Source organism: Salmo salar, chromosome ssa29 (assembly GCF_905237065.1).
Source record: "Salmo salar chromosome ssa29, Ssal_v3.1, whole genome shotgun sequence".
In the NCBI taxonomy this organism is placed as follows: Eukaryota; Metazoa; Chordata; class Actinopteri; order Salmoniformes; family Salmonidae; genus Salmo; species Salmo salar.
Window position 1 is genome coordinate 25,965,483 of NC_059470.1, and position 14,289 is coordinate 25,979,771.

General features: G+C 46.3%; 1 protein-coding gene across 3 annotated transcripts in view; it reads left to right on the forward strand.

Annotated features, from left to right (window-relative positions):
- The first annotated feature begins 908 nt into the window (after nucleotides 1-908).
- LOC106591469 (vascular endothelial growth factor receptor 1) overlaps nucleotides 909-14,289 on the forward strand; it is a 141,676-nt gene continuing 128,295 nt past the window's right edge. The window contains exons 1-4 of one of the 3 annotated variants that reach the window (XM_045710816.1): nucleotides 909-1,230; nucleotides 7,363-7,468; nucleotides 8,133-8,344; nucleotides 11,510-11,634. In XM_045710816.1, the coding sequence (XP_045566772.1) occupies nucleotides 1,173-1,230; nucleotides 7,363-7,468; nucleotides 8,133-8,344; nucleotides 11,510-11,634 (501 nt within the window). In that variant the 5' untranslated portion in view covers nucleotides 909-1,172. The remainder of the gene's footprint in view (nucleotides 1,231-7,362; nucleotides 7,469-8,132; nucleotides 8,345-11,509; nucleotides 11,635-14,289) is intronic. The other 2 variants (XM_045710817.1, XM_045710818.1) reach the window with 2 other exon arrangements.

Consider the following 14,289-nt stretch of genomic DNA (forward strand, 5'->3'; position numbering starts at 1 on the left):
TTCCTAAAGAAAATAATGTACTTCTTACTTCATACATTTTCCCTGACACCCAAAAGTACATTTTGAATGCTTAGCAGGACAGGAAAATGGTACAATTCACACACTTATCAAGAGATTGTCCCTGGTCATCCTTATTGTCTCTGATCTGGTGGACTCACTAAAAACACATATTTCGTTTGTAAATGATGTATGAGTGTTGGAGTGTGCCCCTGGCTATCCATAAATAAAACATTTAAAAATGGTGCCATCTGGTTTGCTTAATATGAGGAATTTGAAATGATTTATACTTTTGATACTTAAGTATAATATAGCATTTACATATACTTTTGATACTTCAGTACATTTAAAACCAAATGTTTTTAGACTTTTACTCAAGTAGTATTTTACTGGGTGACTTTCACTATTACTTCAGTAATTTTCTGTTAAGGTATCTTTACTTTTACTCAAGTAAAACATTTGGGTACTTTCTCCACCACTGCATACACCCACCAATGGCATAGGGAAGGAACCCAAGTGGTGGAGATAGGAAGGCTCTGGTGATGTTTGTTAATAAAGGTTATTACTGGTCCGATCAAAGCTGGTAATTGTCTCAAGCAAGTCTCACTGTTTGCATTATACCCCATTGTCTACTTGCCACATTTCCAGCAGCCACTGAAGGCACTGAGATTTACGCACGTAATTGCTTGGGTATGCTTTTGCTTACTCAATGTTTTGGGGTAAATCGTGTGATGGTCTGGTGTTTGTGGGTCAAACAGGGTCTCCGTATAAGTACGTTGTCTTCATTGTTTTAATTAGTCCAGAGTGACTGTGAGAATGGGTACGGGCGTGGGACTCTGCTTTCACGCGCCATGGGTGTGTCGATGGACGTCACTGGAAGGCCAGTTATCCGGTCGCTATGGGAACTGTATAAAACCGGTCCCCAAGAGCACAATGGGAAAACGTTTTACTGGAGTTGATGTGTGGTGTCCTGTAGCGTGTTCGGCCACGGCTCTGCTCTCCTCTCCTCAGGAAACCTGTCCTACTCGTCAGAATCAATGCGAAGCAGCAGCGCGGAGTGGGCTGGTGGTGTGCTCTCTGAAGCTTTCGATTCTCTGGAGAACAAGGACTAAACTCTCTGTTACGCTTTTCTTCTTACATACCTCTTCTTCAGTGCGACGGGGAAGACGGACAACATGATTGGCTATATCTTCGTGGTTCTATGTGGATTGGCTGGCAGTGCGCTCGCAAAGGGTGAGTAGAGAGTTCACTGATTGATGCAACTAGCCCCTTCATGGATGCCTGTAGAGCGCACCCTCACCATTCTGTCGCTTATGGACAAATCACATAAAGTATTCCTTAATTATATGATTGAATGTGTTTTTAAAAAGTACAATTATGAATAGTTATTCGTCAATTTGTTCAGGACACATTAGGCATCATGCGTAATTATTGTCTGAATGCTTGACGCACGAGGATGTTGATGCGCGTACATTGCCAACTTGCCATCTTTTAGTAGTAGTCCTATTGTGCAAGACCATGTGAAATGGATTCCCACATAATCAGGAGGAACGTGCGTGCTGCCACGGTAAAAAGATAGTATTGGCGTCAGAGGAACATTCTTCGAACGCTTGGCACTTGGCAGACAGATTAGCCAACATCCCGCGCTTTGAACATAAGGGGCCACAGGACCAGGCTCTTTGACGCTTTCCCGTCTACTGTCTCGTTTATCGGCCCATTGAGAAATCAGTGTGGTCGTGTGGCAGGGGTGGTTGATGAAGTGCGGTTCTTTTACAGCTAAGTGTTGTTTATTAGATAAGCCCAGTCCTGTGGGATAGTTGTTTGGATAACGGGGACCTCTGTGGCCAGGCTTGGCATCCGCTTCTCTGTGCGCGCTTTGGCCCCGGTTGAATCGGCACACACAGGGCGTTACTTCCTGACGCTGATGAGTTTGTGAAAGGGAAGTTCTAATATAAATGAGTGCGGGGTCATGACCAGCACAAGGAAACTTTCTAGAGCGCAGGAAATGGCGCTAATCAGCGTTTATGACTTAAACAGACGCAGGAGTGAGGAAACTGGGGTGAACTGGCTCCTGTGTGCATAAAGTATGAGGGTAGCGCAGGACGTATGGTTATTGTTCCACTACTTTTTACTAAATGGAACGAGTTTTTTTGTCATGTCAAAACTGATATAATGTCACAATTGTCCTCTACATACAGTCTTTTATTTGCAAAATTAGTTGTATTAGTTTTAATGCAAGCTTTTTTAATGGGTTAGATAATAAAACTGGAGTAATTAATTACTTAATTCATTTAATTAATTGTTAAACATTGTCAGCAAAATCAATAAACTTTTTATTCATTTGGTCCTTTACTATCATTGCACTTTTGATGTAGACCAATGAAACAAGTTGAGGAACAATCCTTGCTTTTTTCATATTCAATAGCCCTACATTTATTACACAGAAAAATATGACCCTGTATTGGTTTAGGCAAAACATACACAAAACTGCAATTCAATGAAAAATATTTCACATTTATACCAGTGGAGCAAACACCAGTGGCATTTGCCATACTGTTTCTATGTCTTACTACTGTGTTATGATGTGCGTGTCTGATAAGGATCTGAAAAGAATGCATTGTACCATGGAAACAGGATATAGAAGGCCAAACATTATTATGTCCCTCCAATGAAATGCCAATGTCGCCATGATTTGTAAAATCATTTCGGTGTTTTACATGATTAGAATAGCATGCACAACACTTGAGGGAAAACTTCAGGGGAAATTATTACAAAATTCTCCTTTTGTAACCTTAGGCTACATCCAGCTCTGTAACTTACTCCTGTCCTGCAGGCACATTCTGGGGTTCTAAACAGACATGTCCTTGAACTCCAACTGATCCTCCACTTGTATGAAATGGCACTAGGGTTTGTTGAATGAAAGCTCCAGCTGTATTGAGTAACATGGGAAGGGGGGTTCTGGCCACTTTACAGCCTGTTGAAATGCCCCTTGGGCCCGTGCTGAGAGAGACTCGACTTCCCTTCCTCCTTTAAACTATTTACACCAACATATAGACTCTGCTGCAGGACTCTCCCTGTGTGTGTGTGTGTGTGTGTGTGTGTGTGTGTGTGTGTGTGTGTGTGTGTGTGTGTGTGTGTGTGTGTGTGTGTGTGTGTGTGTGTGTGTGTGTGCGTGCGTGCGTGCGTGCGTGTGTGTGTGCGTCTGTGTGTGCGTGCGTGCGTGTGCGTGCGTGTGTGCGTCTGTGTGTGACTCAGAGTGGAAACAGAGGAAACTACCAGAGTAAGAAAAACTAGAGCTGCTGAAGGGGACATCCACTGGTAACCATGACAATGAATATTAGTAATGGGGGGGGGTCACAGATGGGATAAAATGATAGGTCAGTATTCAGTCTCAGTATAGTGATGTGTATGACCAGGAAGATAATACAGAGAGGATACCATACTGGCACACAGCAGTGAAGTTTCATTTTGGTAAAGTGAGAATGCTTGACATGCTGGTTATGATGTGGAGGACCTAAAGAAAGGCTTTACCAAAAGCAGGAGGACCTAGGAAGTCACACCCAGTCTGCTGTACTATGACGAGTTCTGATTACAAACCACGCTAGATCAGTGTGAACTAGATTTGTGTTTGTTCCAATAGGATGCAGTGTGAACAGTGGAGGCTCCTCAGAGGAGGAAGGAAAGGAACATCCTCCTCAGTAACTTAGAATTTTTAGATAAAACTATACTAAATACAATCACGTCACCAAATAATTGATTAAAACACACTATTTTGCAAAGAAGGTCTATAGTAGACTCAACAGCACTCTGTAGGGTAGCACAATGGTGTAACCAGAAGACAGCTAGCTTCCGTCCTCCTCTGGGTACATTGACTTCAATACAAAACTTAGGAGGCTCATGGTTCTCACCCCCTTCCATAGACTTACACAGTAATTATGACAACTTCTGGAGGACGTCCTCCAACCTATCAGAGCTCTTGCAGCATGAACTGACATGTTGTCCACCCAATCAAAGGGTCAGATAATTAATACTGAAAGCATAAGCTACAGCTAGCTAGCACTGTAGTGCATAAAATGTGGTGAGTAGCTGACTCAAAGAGAGAGAAAGAAAATAGCTGAACAGTTTTGAACAAATAAATGTCTTCCTAAATGAAGGAGAAGCAATACTTACTTAGCTGGCAAATGCAGCTAGCTAGTTTAGCCTACTGATACACCCTGCTCAAACAGAGGGATAGTATGTTAGCTAGCTGGCTATGACTATCCAAGACAACACTGGAACTCTTCCAAGTCAAGGTAAGCTTTGGTTTTACAAATGTATTGCCACCGGGCCCTACGATGTAACTGCTTACTGACTGTACACTGTAATGTTACTGCATGATTAGCGGGTTTACTAACATATTAGTTCTATTAGCTATGCTGACTATGATGTTACTTTAGCTAATATGGTGACAATGATGTGTGTAGAGGTTTTTCGCCTGGTCACATACAGCTGATGTGTTGTGCATTGAAGTCCACAAGCGAAGGGAAGAGGTGAAAGGAGGAGAGCTCATAACGTAGATGTGAGAAGGACTACAACGTGGCTGCTATGAAACTGTGAACTGTGTTTACGCGTGATCAAGTTGTGTATTCATTTTGCCGATTCTGGTGAAAAACTTTTCTTAAACAGATCCAAACGGGGATAAACCTACCTGCATTTCTACAATAGAAACTCTTGTTTGTAACCGTTGGACTAATGATTACACCCTAGATCAGCAAGATGCAGGCAAGAGTGTGCAAGGCGGTATTGAATGTCACTGTCTGTCCACGTGCACCTACGTTGTAAACTTTCATTAGTAGGCTAGGTTGTAGCAACCTCATGATGGGTACAGGGACAATTTGAGTATCATGTAGTAGCCTAAACCTATCGATGTTACATTGAGCTGGGTGAATGGAATATGAATGATAATGATCCAATATGCTGTAATAGAAATAAGGCCATGTTCATAAAACATTTTTTTGTCCTCCCTCATCTGAAATGGCACTGACTGCCACAGAGTGTGGACTAGATTTGTGTTTGGTCCAATAGGATGCGGTGTGAACTAGGTTTGTGTTTGTTCCAATAGGATGCAGTGTGAACTAGGTTTGTGTTTGTTCCAATAGGATGCAGTGTGAACTAGGTTTGTGTTTGGTCCAATAGGATGCGGTGTGAACTAGGTTTGTGTTTGGTCCAATAGGATGCAGTGTGAACTAGGTTTGTGTTTGTTCCAATAGGATGCAGTGTGAACTAGATTTGTGTTTAGTCCAATAGGATGCGGTGTGAACTAGATTTGTGTTTGGTCCAATAGGATGCGGTGTGAACTAGATTTGTGTTTGGTCCAATAGGATGCGGTGTGAACTAGGTTTGTGTTTGGTCCAATAGGATGCGGTGTGAACTAGATTTGTGTTTGGTCCAATAGGATGCGGTGTGAACTAGATTTGTGTTTGGTCCAATAGGATGCAGTGTGAACTAGATTTGTGTTTAGTCCAATAGGATGCAGTGTGAACTAGGTTTGTGTTTGTTCCAATAGGATGCAGTGTGAACTAGATTTGTGTTTGGTCCAATAGGATGCGGTGTGAACTAGATTTGTGTTTGGTCCAATAGGATGCAGTGTGAACTAGGTTTGTGTTTGTTCTAATAGGATGCAGTATGAACTAGTTTTTTTGGGCTGATTCAAGGACGTGTCTGTGTGAATGAAGTTTCCCTTTGGGCTGAGAGGAAGGAAGGGTGGATGGATGGACAGCACCCTTAATCTCTCATTAATTAACCTCAGCTACCATGAAGTGGAGTGTTGATTTTATTTGATAAACAACAGTGACACTGCTTCATGCTCACGCATTTCCACTGTAGTCCTCAAGTGGTCTTACTGGCATGGGAACGAGGAGGTGACGAGGGTCAGTGGTATTGCTGCATGGGAGTGTCTGTGATGACACTGTCAGTTGATCTGTCAACACCCGGTGTTGTGGTCAATTACTGCATTGTTCTACAGTGTTTATTGGATCAGGTTTTTGGCGTCAGCATAGCTCTGGTCCAGGGCTTTAGTTCACATTCATTCCCTAACGCCCTGGACCAGAGCTGTGGGCAGCAATGTAACAGTGATCAGTGGTATTTGTCAATGGTGCTATTGGTGGTGGTTTTGTTGTTCCCATTATGTTGTATTCAGTTGGGTGCTGTCATCAGCACTGCGGTGGTCAGTCGTGTTGGAATGCAGCACACTCCTCTTATAAGAATCTCATCCTCAGTTGTTTTTTCAAAGAGTTTTGACCGTTGTGCACAGCTGATTCAGATATCCGTCATTGTCATCTCCTCCTACAAAAACATCAGTTACTGGTTGTTGAGCAACATATGGGCAGTGGTGTAAAGTACTTAAGTAAAAATACTTTTAAGTACTACTTAAGTATTTTGGGGGGGTATCTGTACTTTACTTTACTATTTATATTTTTGACTACTTTTACTTTTAATTCACTACATTCCTAAGGAAAATAATCTACTTTTTACTCCATACATTTTCCCTGACAGACAAAAGTACTCGGTACATTTTGAATGCTTAGCAGGACAGGAAAATGGTCCAATTCACACACTTATCAGGAGAACATCCCTGGTCATCCCTACTGCCTCTGAACTGGCAGACTCACTAAACACAAATGCTTCATTTGTAAATTATGTCTGCGTATTGTAGTGTGCCCCTGGCTATCCGTAAATGAAAAAATTAAAAAGGAAATTCTGCCAGATTTGCTTATTATAAGGAAGTGATTTATACTTTTACTTTTGATATTTAAGTATATTTTTGCAATTACATTTACTTTTGATACTTAAGTATATTTAAAACCAAATACTTTTAGACTGTTACTCAAGTAGTATTTTTCTGGTTGACTTTCACTTTTACTTGAGTCATATTCCATTAAGGAATCTTTTACTTATGTATGACAATTGGGTACTTTTTCCACCACTGCGTATGGGGACCAGCCTTGTGAGAGAGAGCTAGGCTTCAACCTAAGTTCTTTCTTCTGTTCTCTCTCCCTGTATGGGGGCCAGCCTGGCCTGCAGCCTATAAGACATCTCTGTTCTCTCTCCCTGTATGGGGGCCAGCCTGGCCTGCAGCCTATAAGACATCTCTGTTCTCTCTCCCTGTATGGGGGCCAGCCTGGCCTGCAGCCTATAAGACATCTCTGTTCTCTCTCCCTGTATGGGGGCCAGCCTGGCCTGCAGCCTATAAGACATCTCTGTTCTCTCTCCCTGTATGGGGGCCAGCCTGGCCTGCAGCCTGTAAGACATCTCTGTTCTCTCTCCCTGTATGGGGGCCAGCCTGGCCTGCAGCCTATAAGACATCTCTGTTCTCTCTCCCTGCAGGTAAGGTGGAGAGTGGGCCTAAGGGGAAGTTCAGTGTTCCTGTTCTGGATGTGAAGAGTCGACAGCTGGTCCTGGAGGCCAACCAGACTCTGACAATCCACTGCAGGTGAGTCTCTGGAGTCAAAGGTTACAGGTCAGATGTGATGGGGAGGGGAGGGGGTAGCACAGGAGGCTGCTGAGGACGGCTCAGCAGGAGGACGGCTCATAATAATGTTCGTAACGGAGGGAATGGAGTGGCATCAAACACATTGTTTCCATGTATTTGATACTATTCCGCTCCAGTTATTACCACGAGCCCGTCCCCCCCAATTAAGGTGCCACTGATTCTGTCCAGATGAGTTTTTATATCAGGGGCTTCAATCTCATTTTGCCCCATGGGCCGCATTCTGTCTTCACCGAGGTCCGTAGAACCGCACACAAAATGGGTTCTAGTTCTTTGCGAAAGGTTGTGCTCCCTGACTATCTAGCATTGGTTGAGATGACTGTTAGTGAGCTGGACAGAGTGTAAATGAAGCTCCTTTATCATTTCTACACAGCTTCAATGTAGTTTTAGTCATTTGAATGTTGATTGAGATAAAAACAATTAGATTTACATTTTTATTTTTATTTTATTTACTTAAATCACCTCGCAGGCCGGTTTGAATGGGCTCACGGGCTGTATCTTTGACAACCCCTGTTTTATATGGACCATTTTATGGTCAGCTTTTCAGAAGTTGAGGTGCGATGAGAGAGATGGAATGTTTTATGCCATTTTACTTTTGACCAATCAGGGGTCGGTGGGAGCTGTCGTGGGCGTTCCCTAGAGGTGTGGCCAGAGATCTGGAGAGAATGCGATTGGAAGATTCTCGCTGTGGTAGGCAGAGCCAGCATTACTGCAGCCAACTGACGCTTAGCTCGGCCCAGGCCCAGCACACAGGATCGTTCCGGTGTCGGTACAGCCATCAGACGCTCAGGCAGAGAGCTGTCTATGTCTATGTCACAGGTAACTTTAACAACTACCAACTCACTCCGGGAGTCGCTCATTCAAGTGTTTTTTACTCCCCCCTCTCTCTAATGGAGTGGTCAGTCAGTCTCCCCCCTCCCCCTCTCTCTAATGGAGTGGTCAGTCAGTCTCCCCCCTCCCCCTCTCTCTAATGGAGTGGTCAGTCAGTCTCCCACCTCCCTCCCCCCTCTCTCTCTAATGGAGTGGTCAGTCAGTCTCCCCCCTCCCTTCCCCTCTCTCTCTAATGGAGTGGTCAGTCAGTCTCCCCCTCCCCCTCTCTCTAATGGAGTGGTCAGTCAGTCTCCCACCTCCCTCCCACCTCCCTCCCCCTCTCTCTCTAATGGAGTAGTCAGTCAGTCTCCCCCCTCCCTTCCCCTCTCTCTCTAATGGAGTGCTCAGTCAGTCTTCCCCCTCCCCTCACTCTCTAATGGAGTGGTCAGTCAGTCTCCCCCCTCTCTCTCTAATGGAGTGGTCAGTCAGTCTCCTCCCCCCTCTTTCTCTAATGGAGTGGTCAGTCAGTCTCCTCCCTCCCTCCCCCTCTCTCTTTAATGGAGTGGTCAGTCAGTCTCCCCCCTCCTCTCTCTCTAATGGAGTGGTCTGTCAGTCAGTCTCCCCCCTCCCTCTTTCTCTAATGGAGTGGTCAGTCAGTCTCCTCCCTCCCTCCCTCCCTCCCTCCCTCCCTCCCTCCCTCCCTCCCTCCCTCCCTCCCTCCCTCCCTCCCTCCCTCCCTCCCTCCCCTCTCTCTCTAATGGAGTAGTCAGTCAGTCTCCCCCTCCCTCCCCCTCTCTCTCTAATGGAGTGGTCAGTCAGTCTCCCCACTCCTCTCTCTCTAATGGAGTGGTCAGTCAGTCCCCTCCCTCCCTCCCTCCCTCCCTCCCTCCCTCCCTCCCTCCCTCCCTCCCTCCCTCCCTCCCTCCCTCCCTCCCCTCTCTCTCTAATGGAGTGGTCAGTCAGTCTCCCCACTCCTCTTTCTCTAATGGAGTGGTCAGTCAGTCTCCCCTCCCCTCTCTCTCTAATGGAGTGGTCAGTCCCCTCCCTCCCTCCCTCCCTCCCTCCCCTCTCTCTCTAATGGAGTGGTCAGTCAGTCTCCCCACTCCTCTTTCTCTAATGGAGTGGTCAGTCAGTCTCCCCACTCCTCTTTCTCTAATGGAGTGGTCAGTCAGTCTCCCCTCCCTCTCTCTCTAATGGAGTGGTCAGTCCCCTCCCTCCCTCCCTCCCCTCTCTCTCTAATGGAGTGGTCAGTCAGTCTCCCCACTCCTCTTTCTCTAATGGAGTGGTCAGTCAGTCTCCCCTCCCCTCTCTCTCTAATGGAGTGGTCAGTCCCCTCCCTCCCTCCCTCCCCTCTCTCTCTAATGGAGTGGTCAGTCAGTCTCCCCACTCCTCTTTCTCTAATGGAGTGGTCAGTCAGTCTGTTTCTGGCTCTGTCTCATTGTTTATAGGTTCAGGTTAAACAGGATGTAGTGGGTGCTAAATACAGACCAATGTCAGAGAGACAATTATATCAAAACACTGTTTGTCCCAACAACACATCCTTCATAATGCCTCTGGCACAGTTTCTCCCCCCTAGCCAGTCTCTTTGCTTAGCCTCCCTCTCCCTCTACCAGGTCTATATATAAAACCTTTTTACTTTCCTTTACGTGCTACCTCGGGGCCAGGAATAGCCCAGCTACTGAAAGGCTCAGGTTTGGGCAGAGTTTCCCAGGGCACCAGCCTTATCTGTTCCCCTCAGCCCTGCTCACAGCATCCTGTGCTGGGGGACGGGAGAAGAGCCACAGGGGGCTGGTAGAGGTGGAAGGGAGGCTGGAGGTCTATGGCAGGGAAGGGGGGGGGGCAGTCTGTACAAGGTGGCAGGACTGGAAGGTGGGAGGGTAAGGGAAGTGAATGAGAATGAAGGCCAGGCAGGATTCAGGACCATCCAGGGGCGAAGGAGGCACAGTGAGAGCCCTCTCTGCCCTTCCCTGTCCTGAGTTGTGCCACTGGGGCAGCTGGCTGAGCATGGAGATGGGCCAGGGGCCAAAGGAGTGAGAGGAGCCCAGGTCACAGGATAGGGCTACTGTTTGGCCAACAGGACCCCTGGGGCCCATCAATCGCTCCAGCCAGCACGTCCATTAGGCGTCCAACTCCATCGCCCTCTCTGTTCTCACCCTCCGGCCCCTTATGTCCCACTCTGCTCTCACCCTCCAGCCCCTTCTTCCCCTCCTGCCCCACTCTGCTCTCACCCTCCGGCCCCTCCTGCCCCACTCTGCTCTCACCCTCCAGCCCCTTCTACCCCTCCTGCCCCACTCTGCTCTCACACTCTGGCCCCTTAAGCCTCACTCTGCTCTCACCCTCCAGCCCCTCCTTCTACTCCTGCCCCACTGCTCTCACCCTCCAGCCCCTCCTTCCACTCCTGCCCCACTGCTCTCACCCTCCTGCCCCACTCTGCTTTCAACCTCCTACCCCTCCTGCCCCACTCAGCTCACCCTCCGGCCCCTCTTGCCCCACTGCTCTCACCCTCCGTCCCCTCCTGCCCCACTCTGCTCTCACCCTCCGGCCCCTCTTGCCCCACTCTGCTCTCACCCTCCGGCCCCTCTTGCCCCACTCTGCTCTCACCCTCCAGCCCCTCTTGCCCCCTCACCAGCTCCTTTATATGAAATCAAAGCAGCAGGAGGAAGCCCTGCGGTCCAGGCCACTAGTCCTTGGGGTACCTTTGTTAAAATGTTCAGAGATTATGCTTTCCTTGAATAGCACAGTACAGTAGCTGACAAACAATGAGGAGAGCTCCACCCACACACATCTTTCAATGGCACAGGGATATTAGAGCACAGGGAAAGAATCACAATGTATCTGGAAGGAACACAGGCATTTTGATTACCTCTAAACAATCTGTGTGTGTTTATTGTTGACTCCAGATCACTGTTTGCTGAACGGTATTTAGTACGGGTGAGTGTTTGTGTGTGTGTGTTTGTGTGCTTATTGTTGATTGTTTTCTGCTGAATAGCCATATATACAATATGTGATTATGAGGGTATGCTTACATGCGTACGTGCATGCGTACATGAGTATGCACACATTATGGTGTGTGTGTGTGTTTCTGTGACATATGTCTGTGTGTGTCTGTGACTTGTGTCTGTGTGTGTCCATGCTTGTGTGTTCCTATCCCTAACCTCGGTGTTGTGGTTTCAGACAGACAGCGGCCATTTGTGGAGGAGCAGAATAACAGTCCAGACGTTGTGTATATGAAGGAGAGCCAGCCTCTGGTCTTCCCCTGTAGGGTCACCAACCCTGACGCCACTGTCTCATTGGTCAAGGTGAGTTCCCTTCACCCTAGTGCCCAATCAGATTCTCTGACACACACACACCACACACACACACACACACACACACACACACACACACACACACACACACACACACACACACACACACACACACACCAGGCCCGGCAGCAGACATGGCAGCACACCCGCATGCGCGTTCATAATTAGTTTTAATAGGTGTAATAGTAAAGACCATAGGCAGCTGGTGAGTTTCAAGTTTGTGGATACTTCCAATTTACCCTAGCATTTCTACCGTTCTTAGTGCAACAGTTATAATTTTTATATATGCACATTTTTGTGCAACTGTTTCATTTCAATAATATTTTATTTTCTCAATCATTGTCACGTGGTTAATCATAAAAATCTGAAATAAAATAATAAAATGTAAAAGTTAAAATTCAGCTGAGGTGAGGGCAGCAGCCTCTGCCATATGAACACATTGATACACTGTGATCCATTTGGTTCTTTCAATCACATGAATCTCTCTTCTCCGCCTGTCTGCCTCCCTTTCTATCTGTCTTGACTTGAGCTGTTGTTAGTGAAGTGCAACGTTGTATCAACGAGACTATTCCAGGCCCTCAGAGTTTCCCACGCCAGTGAGCTCTAGACCGCTGTTTTTTAAATAACGTTTCCACCGACTATATGGGATCATCAGATCATGATATTTTGCTCTTTCACACCGAGGCTTGGTGATTATTGAGGCCGGGAGTGTTAGAAAGATTTTTCTAATACTTAGGAACTATCATTCGCAATGGATGTTACACAAGCCAACGAAGTCTGGTTTTTTGAGGCGAAGAACAAATGAGTGGTGTACGTGGTGAGTTAAGACAATCAGAAATAACACTTTGCTAAATGGGCACATTCCTACATATATGTGTTCTGGAGAGAGACGCATCATATCTTCGCCACACCTTCCTCCTCTTCTTCTTGTCTCAACATTTTAAATGATAGTCAAAACACATTATCGTCACAAATACACTATATGACCAAAAGTATGTGGACACCTGCTCATCGAACATCTCATTCCAAAATCATGGGCATTGTTGCTGTAACAGCCTCCACTCTTCTGGGAAGGCTTTCCACTAGATGTTCGAACATTGCCGCGGGAACTTGCTTCCATTCAGCCACAAGAGAATTAGTGAGGTCGGGCACTGATGTTGGGTGATTAGGCCTGGCTCGCAGTCGGCGTTCCAATTCATCCCAAAGGTGTTTGATGGGGTTGAGGTCAGGGCTCTGTGCAGGCCAGTCAAGTTCTTCCACACCGATCGGGACAAACCATTTCTGTATAGACCTCGCTTTGTACACGGGGGCATTGTCATGCTGAAACAGGAAAGGGCCTTTCCCAAACTGTTGCCACAACGTTGGAAGCACAGAATCGTCTAGAATGTCATTGTGTGCTGTAGTGTTAAGATTGCTCTTCACTAGAACTAAGGAGCCTAGCCCGAACCATGAAAAACAGCCCCAGACCATTATTCCTCCTCCACCAAACTTTACAGTTGGCACTATGCATTAAGGAAGGTAGCGTTTTCCTGGCATCCGCCAAACCCAGATGTGTCTGTCCGACTGCCAGATGGTGAAGTGTGATTCATCACTCCAGAGAACGCGTTTCCACTGCTGCAGAGTCCAATGGCGGCAAGCTTTACACCACTCCAGCCCACGCTTGGCATTGCTCATGGTGATCTTAAGCTTGTGTGCGGCTGCTCGGCCATGGAAACCCATTTCATAAAGCTCCAGACTAACAGTTTTTCTGCTGACGTTACTTCCAGAGGCAGTTTGGAACGCGGTAGTGAGTGATTTTTCTTCAGTACTCGGCGGTCCCGTTCTGTGAGCTTGTGTGGCCTACCACTTCGCGGCTGATCCGTTGTTGCTCCTAGAACGTTTCCACTTCACATTAACGGCACTTACAGTTGACCGGGGCAGCTCTAGCAGGGCAGAAATTTGACAAACTGACTTGTTGGAAAGGTGGCATGCTATGACGATGCCATGTTGAAAGTCACTGAGCTCTTCAGTAAGGCCATTCTACTGCCTAAGTCATGCTCCCTGGTGAAGTATTTTGAATTATTTTATTTAGTCAAGAGTAATTATATAATTTTGGCAAAACATCAATTTCCTTTAGGGCAATGCAGCATTCTAACAGTACACTATGAACCCGCCAACTTTCCTTTCCAATTCGCAAGAGACTGAAACCAGAGATCTGTATGTAATGACAAGATGCTCATGTCTCTGACCTAACAATGTGTGTCTTTGTCCCAAAGGCGGGAAGGCAGGCGAGAAGCTTAGGTCTGCATATTATTCCCATAGAAACACATTGGGCTTATACTGGACAGAATTTGGCAAGAGTGAGCCATCTCGCTTAGCCTCTTCCTCTCTGCTGAAACTATATTCCCGGAGAAAGCATCAGAGCAAGAAAAACAGCGCCCCTCGACAGTGTATTCAGAAGGTATTCAGACCCCTTGACTTTTTCCACATTTTGTTACATTACAGCCTTATTCTAAAATGATTTAAATAAATGTTTTCCCTCATCAATCTACAACCAATACCCCATAATGACAAAGCAGAAACAGGTTTTTAGAAATCTTATAGCAAAGGGTATTTAGACCCTTTGCTATTAGACTTGAAATTGAGCTCAGGTGCATCCTGTTTCCA